The sequence below is a fragment of the Dermacentor albipictus genome, chromosome 5 (genome assembly GCF_038994185.2).
Source record: "Dermacentor albipictus isolate Rhodes 1998 colony chromosome 5, USDA_Dalb.pri_finalv2, whole genome shotgun sequence".
Taxonomy (NCBI): domain Eukaryota; kingdom Metazoa; phylum Arthropoda; class Arachnida; order Ixodida; family Ixodidae; genus Dermacentor; species Dermacentor albipictus.
The window spans coordinates 88,512,872-88,525,810 of NC_091825.1; the positions used below are offsets into that span (position 1 = coordinate 88,512,872).

The following is a 12,939-nucleotide window of genomic DNA, read 5'->3' on the forward strand; positions in this document are numbered from 1 at the left end:
CCAGTTTATAAGTGGCAACTCAGTGGTAGAGCTGTGGGTTCTGAGCAGTGATGCCTTCCTAGCAGAACCTCACCGGGGGATTTGCATGGTGCAAAACTGGAGAAAGGAGACTACAAAAAAAAAAAATCAACAATGCACACATGGCTTTTTGGCAGCCCCTCGTGATGCAGTTTCGCGCAGTACTCCATGGTGTTTGTTCCCTGCCCTTTCCCCCATAGAGTTTCCTACAAGAATTACCATAGCGATCTCTGGCATCAGCATCTATGGAAAGCTGCAAAGGCAGCCGTACAGCCAGCATGCGAATCATGGTTGGAACACGAATTTGCCTATCCTTCGTCCTTCTGGCTTCGAACAGCTTTGTGACTTTGATAACAAATTGTTTCCACAATAATACCGAGTTATAAGTGACACAATTTGGAGCAACTATGCAGGTTCGCAGAGTCTTACTGCCTAGTGTGTTTCGAAAAATAGCAGTGTTTCAGAATTTAGGCCAATAAAGGCAGATAAAATACAGAAAACAAAGCCACAAGTACAAAGATCAGAGGCATCCATGTATATTAACCATCATTCCCAGTTCCCTCTAGTGATCTCAGTAGGAAACTATGTTTTCCCCGTCCCTTGAAACATTAAAGAAAAAAGAGCAGAGAGAAAGAGAGTGCTCAAAGACAGCCCGAGAACGAACTCACAACTGCGCGCGGCACAAGAGTGAACGAGGTCTCGTGGCGACGATGATGATGACTAACGCCCAGAACGATGATGCAATACAGGCGTTTTTGATGTGTGCAGCCAACCGTTACCAGCTATGCCAGCAGAAGAACAGGGAGAACCAGCAGCAGCAGCAGTGGCAAGAAAAAGAAAAAAAAAAACCTAGAGCGCCGGAGCACAGTCTTGCGAGTAGGTGATGCTCACGCCTCCAGGTCGTGGACAAATACCGTCTCTGTCTTCCCAAGTCCAAGCTCGGCAAAGCTTGGCGGTTCCGGGCACTCACGCGTGGGCTCACAGGGCAGTGTCCGTCGTGGAAAGTTCGTGATGATCTCAAAGCTGTTGGGCGCGTCCGCTTGGCAGAATACGTAAAAGTACAGATACTGGGCCAACGTAGGATGGGGTAGGAAGAAAAAAACAGAAGCAAAGTAAATGTACTGCAACCAGCCTTCAGATGTAATGGCAAAGTTAGCACGCAATTTTACATAACTTGTAAAAAATTCTGCTTGCCCATTTCACACATATAAAGTAGAAGAACATCGATGTAACAAAGTAGTGGCTGTAGTATAAAACTGTTAAACCACACATTGTAAGTCAAAGTTTTTACGTGTCGACAGTAAAAATTGCTTCAGAGGTTCCTGGAACAGTTACGCAAATAGTATGTCCTCAGTAAGCATTAATGAACAAAAGGCCACAAGGCTACACCTGTAAACCATAGATAATAAAAATACTAAAGCAGAAAGTAGGAAATAGTAATGTTTTATGAACTATACTAAAAACTGCTTGATTGCTTATTAAAGATTTGCTGACTTTCTTATGTAGGGACACTGCGGACAAGCATGTTTGCTTCACTAGAGTAGAACTCCGCTGATACGTTTTCGAAGTGACAGCAGAAAGATATCACAACAGATGAGAAAACAGATACAGTGAGGAAGGCCCCAAATGGCCACAGCAACATCAGAAACAGCTCTGCGTGCATGTGTAATTAATGGGCACGTACAATGCTTCGTTGAAAGTGGCCTCTTTCCACTCTGTCATGTTTTGCCGCATAATACAGCTGTATGGAGGCAACACTGACTTTAGGGAGCCGACAAAAACTACGATCACACCGTGACATGCCCCCCCCCCTATCAGGACCGACAACTACGTACTTCAGGCATTTCATATATCTGAATTGCCCTCTGCACTACTACATTTATGTAACTGCGGCATTCAAGTTCAATGTAAAATGCCAGAACATTACAGAATGGGGACGTATTAAATGGAACATAATACCCAGGAGTCAATGGGTGTTAGGTCGGGGCCGGGAAAATGCAACATAGTAGCCGGGAAAACGCAACAGTGAGCAATGTATCAATGGGGTTCCACTGTGCAGCAGAACTTGATATGGTCACTTTTCACATGATTTCCCGGCACCATCGTTCATGACGACGGCAGCAAAGGGTTGTGATGGCGTATGCAATATCACCCCTCCCCTTGGGCGATGCCAGGAGGTTAGAATTTTGAAAAAGGTATTTGGGCCCTTCAGATGCAATTTCCTCGTAAATTAAATCTCTTCTTGGCACGAAACAAGCATTGCGAGGTTTCTGGAATGGTATTTAAACAGCCGAAGTCAACTTAGTATTTGCCTTCAATGTCCCTGTATAGTATATGCCAATGCACCGCCAACTTTTGTATGCATTCTATGGTAAAATAAACCGCTTACTACAATGCTCCCATGCAGTGTTATCGGTCACACCAATTAAATCTGGCTTCAGGGTGCGTGTTCCTAAAAAAAAGAAACACACATAATATCCTGGTAAAAAATAAGCGAGCCTCCTTGTTACATTCACCTTTGTGCCACAAGAGTGGAAGTGATGAAGCAGCACACATCTTTTTTGGGGATTTCGCATTCCTTTTTTTCTTTTCGGAGCAGAAATCCAGGCAGATTTAATTGTTAGAGCTAATAATGCAGCATAGGAACATTCCAGTAAATAGTTTATTTCGCCGCAAAACACACAAAGTTCAGGGTGAGGCAGCTGCTCATTGTTGCCTTCAAGTATTGTTAAAACTGGCACTGCTATAAGTGGTTCAACTGTGCTTTTTTATCTTTAAATAAAATGTTTGAAAGTTTGTCCCTCTGCTTTTTTAATGCAATAAGGTTAACAAAAATGATCAATTATAACACCAGGACTTTCTTGGTGGATTTGACTGTGTTGTTTGACAGCATCTATCAAAACAGCGCAGTTATGAATTCGTCTGCATTAAATGTTGCTGACGGTGCAAAACGTGACTGCATCGCCGTTAGAAGAGCACGTGCAGGGGTGCAGCATTCATTATACTGAATGTAACAGTGAACGGGAATTCGATACATGCATAGTACCGTACACATCAGATTTCCAAGGAGATATTACAACTGTTTAATAGAGACAGTAATACGATGCAGCCGAGATTGCAGGATCCGCTGTATTAATTTGCGACGACAAATTGTGACGACACAGGGACACAGAGCACTCCTGTTCGTTGCTCACTTCCAGTTGGCATTTTACTGTTCCGACTGTCCACTGGAGTGTCCGGGACCATGTCCATGAAATTGAAGTTACAAGTAGCGCACGCCCGACACAGTTTGAAAAGTAAGGAATAAAATAAAAGTATTCAATGGCAAGACCGTCCAGTTAAGAGACCTTAACAGGGATTTCATCAAGCCAGTTTGTACAAAACACGGATCACGTGGCCTTTCTTTTCCCAAGCAAGAAAACAAAGAGAACAGAGGGGGTTGGATTTTTTTGTTAGTTACAACCACAAGAAGCCAAGAGACAACAAAGCCAGAGAAAGCAAAAAGGAAATTGGCTTATAACTGCAATAAAAGGAAAACGAAAGTGGACGAAAAGACAGCTTGCTGCAGGCATGAGTCATTCCCGCATCTTCCGCATTATACATGCTTAGATAATTATTATTGTTATAATTATTATTGGAAAAGGAAAGAGAATGCAGAAGTACATACACTTTCCTTTAGCCGAGCTACAGCGGTTAAGTGCAGTGGTCAAGTATACACACCTTGAGTGACTGTGACCGCCTGAACCGCCTCTCGAGACGTGTTCCTGTTGGCAGCTTGATGACGAGATGAATGCTTCCGGGGTCTGAATCTGGTGGCTCTTCAGGGATCTGGTCCACCAGCTCAAGCTTCATACGCTGAATCTCCTACGAGAGAAGAACGGCTTCTTAAAATGACTTCGTCTCACCTCCCTTCGCATTAAGTCGCTCAAGATAGTGATCTGTCCTGTGCACCTACTTCCTTTAAGTTAGAGTACAATGAACACCAATTTGGGTCCCAATAACATAAAACTATTACCTTTTGTTTTTATTCCGAATCCACCATTAGTGCTCCATGATGGGTAAAAATTTATTTGGCATGGACAGCCCAAAAACTTATTTACAATCATGGAGGGCTAATGGCAGAATTGGAATAAACAAAACCACAGAGAAATACAGTCGACTTCCATTAATTCGACCTTGATGGAACCAACAAAATTGATCTAATTGAACAAGATGCATAAAAATTTTCAAAACACGTCCCCAATTCATTTTGCAATATTTCCAAGAACCTAACATGCCCCTAATCACACGCGCACCCATGTTTTATGTGTCTGAAGTAGAAAACTAATGTAGAACTTACATTAAACTTCCTGAAGAAAGCAGAAATCTAACATGTACAAGATTTTTTTAGTAAGAAAATACGACGTGTTGCACAATGGTGGCTGGTTTCCTAAAGTCAGCTTTGCCACAGTACAAGTGCGTTATGCGATAAAGCTTACGGACGCTTTAAAGGCAGTTTTGGTTGCGTGTCGGACTGCACCGCGCAGGGAATTTTCGGCCCGATATTCTTTTAATAATACATGTGTGTTGGAATCACGTAAATACCGTAATCGGACGTTGAGTCTACGGTTCTTGCTTGAAAATCTTCGTCAAGCAGGCTGAAAACAGGCGTTTTTTGATGGAAGATTGACAAGTGTGCAACAAACTCACTGTTCCCTAGGCTCCGCCGAGGCTGGTGCTGCCCTTAAAGGGGGCGCTAATGGAGTCACCGTAGGGGTCAGGCACACGCTGACTGGTCAAGTTCGACTAACCTGGCAAAGGCCAATTCCAGGATTGAAATAATAAAGTTCAGGCTTATGGACGTGCACAGGTGCCAACCAAGACCTTCGGTCAGGATCAAGTTAACCAGAGTCGAATTTACGGAAGTCTACTGTAGCTTTACGTTATCGTGACCTTGTTCTGCACCAGGAACACTTTCTTTTTTTTTTCTTTTTAACATTACACCCATTCAACCTAGCAGTGTGTCCTCTATCCACTGCCACTTTTCTGCCTTTGAGGCTTCTTCAAGTAAACACTCATATATCAGCCCGAAAGGCAAGGTAGGGTGCACTGATCACACAATGTTCAGTCTGCAGCAGCATCTCTTAGCCCAGTGCTGCCAAGGTTAATACGAAGTCCCGCTTCCCTGTCTTGACTGTACAGGAATACAAAAACAGAGAAGCCCTGACATCTTCCTCAACAATGCCACACACACTTGCACTTCAGTCTATGGGTTGGTACCTCCCCTTTCCGCAGCCTCTATGGGTTGGTACCTCCCCTTCCCGCAGCCAAGTTCACCTCCCGGAATCTTCCAGACTGAACAACACGATCAAAGGCAAAGAGTGTGGCGAGAGGTCAGAGCTTCCCGAACTCAGACTCGCATCTTGGTGAAGCAACCTCAACACTTGGAAAGGGGTGTTTCTCACCCCCAGCCTGAAGGTGTCCCCACCTAATAGGTGCTTTGGGATGCCACACAGGAAATTGCCACCATGGGAGTGACAATACGCATATTCTCAGTTTCGCTTCCCACACGGTTGTGACGAATGAGGCAGCCTGACCTCTTTCTTCTGCTGTTCCTGAAGGGCGTGCTCCTGCTGGCGCTGCTGTTCCTCCTGTTGCCGCCTGACCTCCTCTAGGCGCCGCCGCTCCTTCTCCTGGTCGGCGAGCAGCGAGGCCTGGTAGGCCTCGTCCTGCTGCTGCCGCAAGCTCTGCGTCAGGGACCGCTCGTCCCTGCAAGGATTCAACCCCACTCTCACTCGTAACTTAACCAAATGTGCACTGTCTTAAAGAAGCACTGTCGCAAGCACTCGATCCCGGATATATAAAACTCGAAGGAAGACGGCAAAATATAGTTCAATATATCAATACTATGCGAATGAAATATAAAATATGCCTATATCAAGCTTATCTGCACACTCCACACGGCTCGGACAGTTTACTGAGATCGTGACAAGCAGTGACTTGCTGATCTGTTCTTCCGAGGCTGTGTCGGATGCACAGAAGCTAACTTATTTATTTTTTACGTTTAATTGTCACAAGTAGCTCATGATGCAGAATCCCTATGGATGTTGGGGGAAAAAAAAAAACTCACAATAAATTTTAATAAACATGATAAACTTTGCACGAGTAGCACTCAGAAAGTTTTTTTCTTAGTCGTACGGCTTGCTTGTACACCATATCAGGCCGCATCCCCCGTTAAAAGGGCCCCGAATCACTTTTCATGAAAGTCGAGAAATGAATTTGGAGTTGAAATTTTGCCGCAAAAACCACTTCAATGCATTCAGCAGAAGCAGAGCTAGTGGCAAAGTTCCCCTTCACGATACTACCACTCCTTCTTCAATGCCTTGCACTGTGAAGACTATGACAGAACAGGGCACGCCCACAGCATTTCACGTACTGAATGTCACCGTGTCACGCAGTTCAAATTTGATTTTGGATGTTCACATAGATGCCACTCTTTCCGATTTTGGCGCCTACAATGCGCCCGATGCAGTTGTCTTCAATGAGCCGCAGTGCGCTCAGCAAGTGGACACGTCGTGGCAGCCGTGGTATCTACGCTACGTAGCAGACCGTAGCTACATGCAACTGTAGTGTGTATGCACAGCATTTGCTTTGTGCATGACAGGGCTTGAGTGCATCCTAGCAATATGTGCTCCATTCTGGCCATGTTACATGGTGTGGACCGGCTTTGTCCTGCACCAGCTTGACTGATGGATAGTAGCCACATTAAGCTTGCGCATTTTGAAGCACTACCAATAGCGCAATAGGAAGCGATGTCTGTCAAGGCGTCTGGCCAGGAGCGGCCAGAAGTGACCACACCTGGCAAGCATGCGTGTGGTCTGATATTAAGTTTAGCATAATCTGAGGCTAGCCGAGCGTTTACAACTAGCTGAAATTAGCAAGACCCGATGCCTACGACAATGATAAGCAGTGTGGCCAAAGTTTCACTCTCATGCGGGCAGGCATGGCCGAGTGTTAGCAAACAATAGTAGGCGATAGCATGAGAGTCATACTTGCGGAAGCGTGCAATTTTTACCAAAATTCAAAAGTCGAATTATCACTTACTTCAGCCTGTTTATTAAACTGCGCCAATAACTATACACAGTGACAGTAGGAAGAAGCGCACGGATCCACACACCTTTCTTGATTAATGTCAGCCCATTGGCCAATAGTAGCTACGCATGGAAACCTGCTTCTGTTAAAAAAAAGAGCATTTGAAAAAAAAAAGTGACTTCGCAATCTGCTTCCGAGCTCCATGCGCTGCGCGTGACTGTAAAATTTGGCTATGTTTACAGCAGCACATGCTATCTGCAGACTACAATTTCTCACCAAGCCCAAGGGGTAGTTCAGGACCTTTTTAAATAAATGTGTGCAGTCTTTCTTTGTGAAGAAGCTGCATAAGGTGGCCCTGCGGCACCTATGGTTTCTAATTAACTGTCCCAATTTATCGGTGACAACCATCAAAACAGTAAGCCAGCCGAAAGGTCCCCAACCAACGTGGCAAGGGACAAGCAAGGCCTTACTGACCTCTCCATGCGAGCTGTTATGAGGGCAGCCTCGTTGTCGGCCATGATCTGCTGCAGCCGCACAATAACCGTGTCCGGCTCCATGAGGCCCTCGAGGCGGCCGACCACCGTCATACGGTGGTCCCGCAGAACTATCATCGCCAGGAATGGGTATGTGTTCTCACGCAGTGCCTGCGACACTGCATGAACACAAGCAATGGCTCGAGTCACAGCAGTTTTGGCAGAGTCAAGGAGACAGCATTATACCATTAAAAATTGGAGGAGATCCGTGCAACTTTCAGCAGCTACCCATCACGCCTAACCCTTTATGGACGAGCGTTGCCTACAGGCAACACACCAGAAAGAATTTTTTTTTCTTGCTGAATTACAGTATTGAGTACAGAGCTTTAGTTAAACGTCTTCTGCCAACAGTAAGTGACATGCAGCAAATGTCATTTGTTGGTTTAGAGTAAGAACACAGAATAAGAAAGAAGTTTGGCAGGCAACTCGCTTTCTTGTGCATACACGGTCAGAGGAGACAGATTGATGCAAGATCTCCGGTTGCAGTAGTGTCACACACGTAATGTAAAGCAAATGAAATGTATACCCATGGTTCAAATATGGTGAGAGCTGAAAGTACAAATTCTAAATGAAGCCATAGGTGGTTTGGCAGGAAGCCCATTTCTATTCCTGCCTGTTGTTTCTGCTCTATTGCTGAAAAAGTTTCAGCAAGATATTTTTCTTTTTATGGATTATGCTTATTCACAATATAGCTTGCACATTTAGATATACAATATATCTTTTTTTTTTTTCAGGCAATTATATGTCCAGTGCAGGGTTAAAGTATCACTTAAAGTGTCCTTCACCACAACCTGTTGGAAAATTTTCTTCTATACACTGCAAGTTAAAAGCAGTGTCTAGAGAGAGTTCCTCCACACACAAACAAAATTTTTTTGAGGGTTTAGCAATAGTGGAGGTAGAAGCAAATGAAATGCTGGCGTGATTGTGCAAAAGGGCAGGCTACCCATTCCACAGCAGAGAACCCCCATCGACTCAAGCAGCATCTGCAACAGACTTTCCTCCCATGCCTTCTCCAAACATGAGAGTCGAGAGCCCATATCACATCTACATCACGCACCCAGCCTACCACTTTAATTTTTCTCTTTTTTGCGATAGTACTTATACGGACACTCAAGATGCATTTCTGTCATCGGCATTGGCGTGAGGTTCCGTATAAAGTCCAAGGACAATAAAATTGTTGCCGCGCACCGTATGCGGTATGTGCGAGTGAAGGCGTGCAGGGTGAGCCAGCAAATGTGGCTCACCCTCTCCTGTGCAAGGCACAGGGCTGAGGTGAGGGAGAGGTGTTCTTCCTCGACGACTGCTGCTTATGGTGCAGCCATGCGGGTTCCGTATTTTGAAAGCGATCTGCGACGTGGCCAAAGTGCACGCCCGCGTAGGCCACACCTTCAAAGCGATCTGCGATGTTTGCAGAATGTGCATAGTGCCAGTAAGCTTCATATGCGCTGTGCTTACGACATTTCGTTCGTGTTGAAGTGAGAGATGCAAAAATGTGAATTCAATCACTGCTGCAACCTCGATTCCTCACTCCAGCATTTTGACAGCGAGTTCCTGCGCTCATCGAGCTAGATGTGTTCACGTTTACCGGTGCACGCATGACACCGTGCTTGTTAATTTAGTTAAAACACGTTGGCAGGCTAGTTCGCTTGAATTCCTAATAGAATGTGTAAGCACGACGGAACGAGGACATTGAAAGAAACAAACATACAGAGACAGAGCGCTGTTTCTGTGTCTGTTTTTTTCTACATCCTCGTTCAGTCACACTTACGCATTATATTATGGTTTATACAGTTAGTAAGCGAATGTTTACATGTTTATACGGCCAATAAAACTACTATCTTTACTACGTGTAGCTGTCTGCTTATTTGCTATTGCGATTGGTGCTTTGCCTTTCAGGTGAAACTGCAACTCTTTATTGGTTCAATAAAATGTTCGTTATCTCTGTCTTTCTTCCTGTGTACAGTACTCTCTCTTTAAAGGGATACAGAATAAAAATCCAAGAATATTGAGAAAGCACAATTGCATTTCTAAGGCACGATTGCTCTTGTATATAGTCATTATTCGTGCTACTTCTGAGCAGATGGCTTTATTTTTGACGCTCTCTAAGAGGCCACCGGGTCACATGCAACGCGCTTCTGACAACGAGCTGGTGGATCTGACATCACATTTACCTTCAGCAGCGATGAAGCGAACTGACCGGCTGCGCACTGTTTTGTTTTTCCCACGTTGCACGATGCTAAGTTCTAGTGAGAATGATGGTGTGAGCGGAGATTATGACTCCGACTTCAATGAGCGACCTACTGAATGACTACACATGATAAAGGTATATGCATACGATTCGTCCGTGTCATCTAGCAACAATGACGAGGACCTGCTGCAGCAGTCCCCCTCTGCAGTGCCAACGCAGCCTGGACCAGCAACGTGGTAAGCGTTTAAGCTGTGCATTGCACGGACACGCGTAGACCTTGAGAGATCAAGGGTGGCATCATACGTGGAAACCAGATATAAATGTGGTTCCTGTGGCTCAGTTCACAACCTTGCACCTGTCATTAATGAGAAAGCGAGAAAAGCGAGACAGGAGGTGCACGCCTCATTGACAGTGTTGCATCCATGGCTGTGCGCCCAGCGTGGTCCAGTCACACAAACGCTTTGCCATGTTTGGTTTCAGCAGAGGGAGGACACTTACGCCTCGGACTATGCAATGTCAGGCGACGTAGGGAAATTACGTTCTGCTCAAAGCTGTTTCCTCCACCCACTGGGTCGTATGTTATGGCACCGCTGCTAGCGCATAAAATACAGAGGAACAAAGCTTTTATGCACAGCCTGCAGAACTGGCAGCTACAGGGAACACAAGTGGCGAGCAGGTACCATAACCTCAGCTTAACACTTCCCTTCTGTGCTAGCTAACACGCCCACTCCAATGTTGTTTCATCGCGGCAGTGCGCTCCTTCCCTTGGCGGGAGCGAGATGGCACTACCATTATCATGTAGGCGATATCTACATTTTGTTTCGTTCTTCGTCTCTGCAGACAAAGCGAATTTCGAGTCATTCAGGCAAATTTGGTCAAATATCTGGCTCAGAACGTCATATAAACAATAAATTACTGCCAAACGACACCTCTGCAGCGTGGACAAACCAGTAGCTCATGGGATAAGTATTTTGGCACCCTTGCGCACAGCAGACCTTCGGCATTGATATGGCTGCTCCTAACATCAAACCACAAGATGAAAGACGAGATTCTTGAACAGTTCACATGAGGAAGCGGTAGGATTTGGACAGTCGAAGAACAAAGCAAACGTGTCGCACCAAACGTCAAACTGGCCCTTTCGTGCGCTCAGTGCAGGCGATTGCTTGCAATGGGCAGGAAGCAGTGAGGCAGGCAAGTGTGACAAGATATCTGATTTTGCCGGAGCCTTCAGAGAAGGCCCCTAGGTGCGGCGATTTGAGAAATATTCATTAAAATATATACTTTTTGCTCATTTCTGCTCAGAAAGAGTGTTGTTTTGGGGCCCTATAATGTAAAACTATCCCAATATGTTTTTATTCCAATCTCTTGACATCAAATTTGCGTAACGCCTACACAAGCTTCGGGCGGTCACCCGCAAGGTTGTCTGAACGGACCAATCAAATGCTCTTCTCGTTCATAGGTCACTGTTGTTTGCTTGAAAAACAAACAACATTGCCTACACTGACCGGTTTGTCTTACCTAAAAAGGTGACAAGAGGCTAGGAACATGCTTAAGCGGAGAGGGATTTGATGGGGCCAAGCTACTGCACTGAAAATCGATAACTGGACGAAGAGGGTGGTGCCGGCATCTGCGATTGGTCCGCTTTCCCTTACTTAGCTTGCGGTGGCAGGTTGAAAATCACTGCGGCATGCAACGGAAGCTTAAGAATGCCGCTAGAACGGATCCTCAGCAAAGAGTTGGCAGAACGAGGTTGTAAACGTGCTGCAAGTGCTCGAAAACGTTACAAGGCCATGCAAAAGGTTTTATTATACGCAAATAAATCAATGCTCGCCGGCAGGTGCAAGTAGCCAGTACCTGAGTGATCGGTGGCAACCATTTTTTATTCCTTTCAGAACGGGGCAGCCTGCGGCTATTCAGAAGAAAATTCAGTTTTGTTTGGCATAATAATGCATCTTTAACACGTACATGTTACTTTGGCGTAGTGATTTTTTGCGGTTTTGTGACGACGTGTGACAGGCAGGTGAAGTGGGTGCAGCCCGAAAAAGTTTGACCTATAGTCGAGGGCTAATGGCGAAAACGCGTCAAATAAGAAATAATTATTATTCTTTTGTTCGGTCAAATCATGCATAATCAGTGTCTACATGTCATACCAGATGGGGAGCTATCGCGGTTTTCGTGATGTTGCGTGACAGGCAGGTGACATGGGGGTGGTTCAAAAAAGTTTTTGACCAATCGGGGAGGGCTGATTGCAGAATTAGAATGAAAAGTTTGGAATAGTTTTATGTTATAGGGCCCTTGGTCACTCTCGGTACCATAGCTATCATTGGATTCAGAAATTTCAGGGACAAATTTTTTATTCTGTATCTCTTTTAGACAAACTCGAAGGGATCATGAAAATGTGTTCGTCTTATCAGAAGAATAATTGGCAACATAACCACATGCATCCAAATATCTTACTTCAAAACGGTAAATGAAGTAGACTTAAAACAGGGGAAGAATGACATAAAAAAGCATTTATTTCACTGAACTTAATAGAAAACAGTCTTCAAGTGGTACTCTTGCTTGGTTTCATCCAATCCGTGATGGACGTTTGGCCTTCTGTGCAAATCAGCCAGCAGCCACAATCAATGTTATCTCGCCTAATGACCTTAAAAATCCTTCTGTGCCTTCATGCTGCTGGAAAAAGTTCACTGCGTTCACATTTCAAGTCTGCATCGTCACCCGTATTTTCTATTTTACTCCTTTTCTGCCCTACCAAGCATTTTATCACAGTAAGAGTGGTGTTTTTGACATTATGGAAGGGCGATAGTGGTGTTTTTGACATTGTGGAAGGGCGATTTACTAATACAGAAGAAATCATATCTCTCTTCAGTATCTCTTTAGTGCAATATTCCTGTGACAGCTGTTCAAAATTCAGTTTGCTTTTAAAATAGCTTCTATCACTTGATGTCACTGCCACTTGTGCATGCTCGCATAGTCGATGGGCCCGAAAAATTAGGCCCTAAGATATCACTCAGAAACTGTATTTGTCCTTTTTTTTAAATTGTTTTAGTCCGAGACTAACCAAATGAAAAAAATAATAAAATATTTGTATCAATAAGACAAGCGATAAAAATCTGGCATTTTAGA

General features: G+C 44.7%; 1 protein-coding gene across 1 annotated transcript in view; it reads right to left on the reverse strand.

The window, feature by feature from the left end:
- Positions 1 to 530: 530 nt before the first annotated feature.
- Positions 531 to 12,939, reverse strand: part of Faf2 (Fas-associated factor 2) — a 34,714-nt gene continuing 22,305 nt past the window's right edge. Inside the window, exons 9-12 of the mRNA XM_065438463.2 lie at positions 7,564 to 7,741; positions 5,595 to 5,766; positions 3,739 to 3,882; positions 531 to 1,085 (exon numbers count right to left, since the gene is read on the reverse strand). Of these exons, the coding sequence (XP_065294535.2) occupies positions 906 to 1,085; positions 3,739 to 3,882; positions 5,595 to 5,766; positions 7,564 to 7,741 (674 nt within the window). The 3' untranslated portion in view covers positions 531 to 905. The remainder of the gene's footprint in view (positions 1,086 to 3,738; positions 3,883 to 5,594; positions 5,767 to 7,563; positions 7,742 to 12,939) is intronic.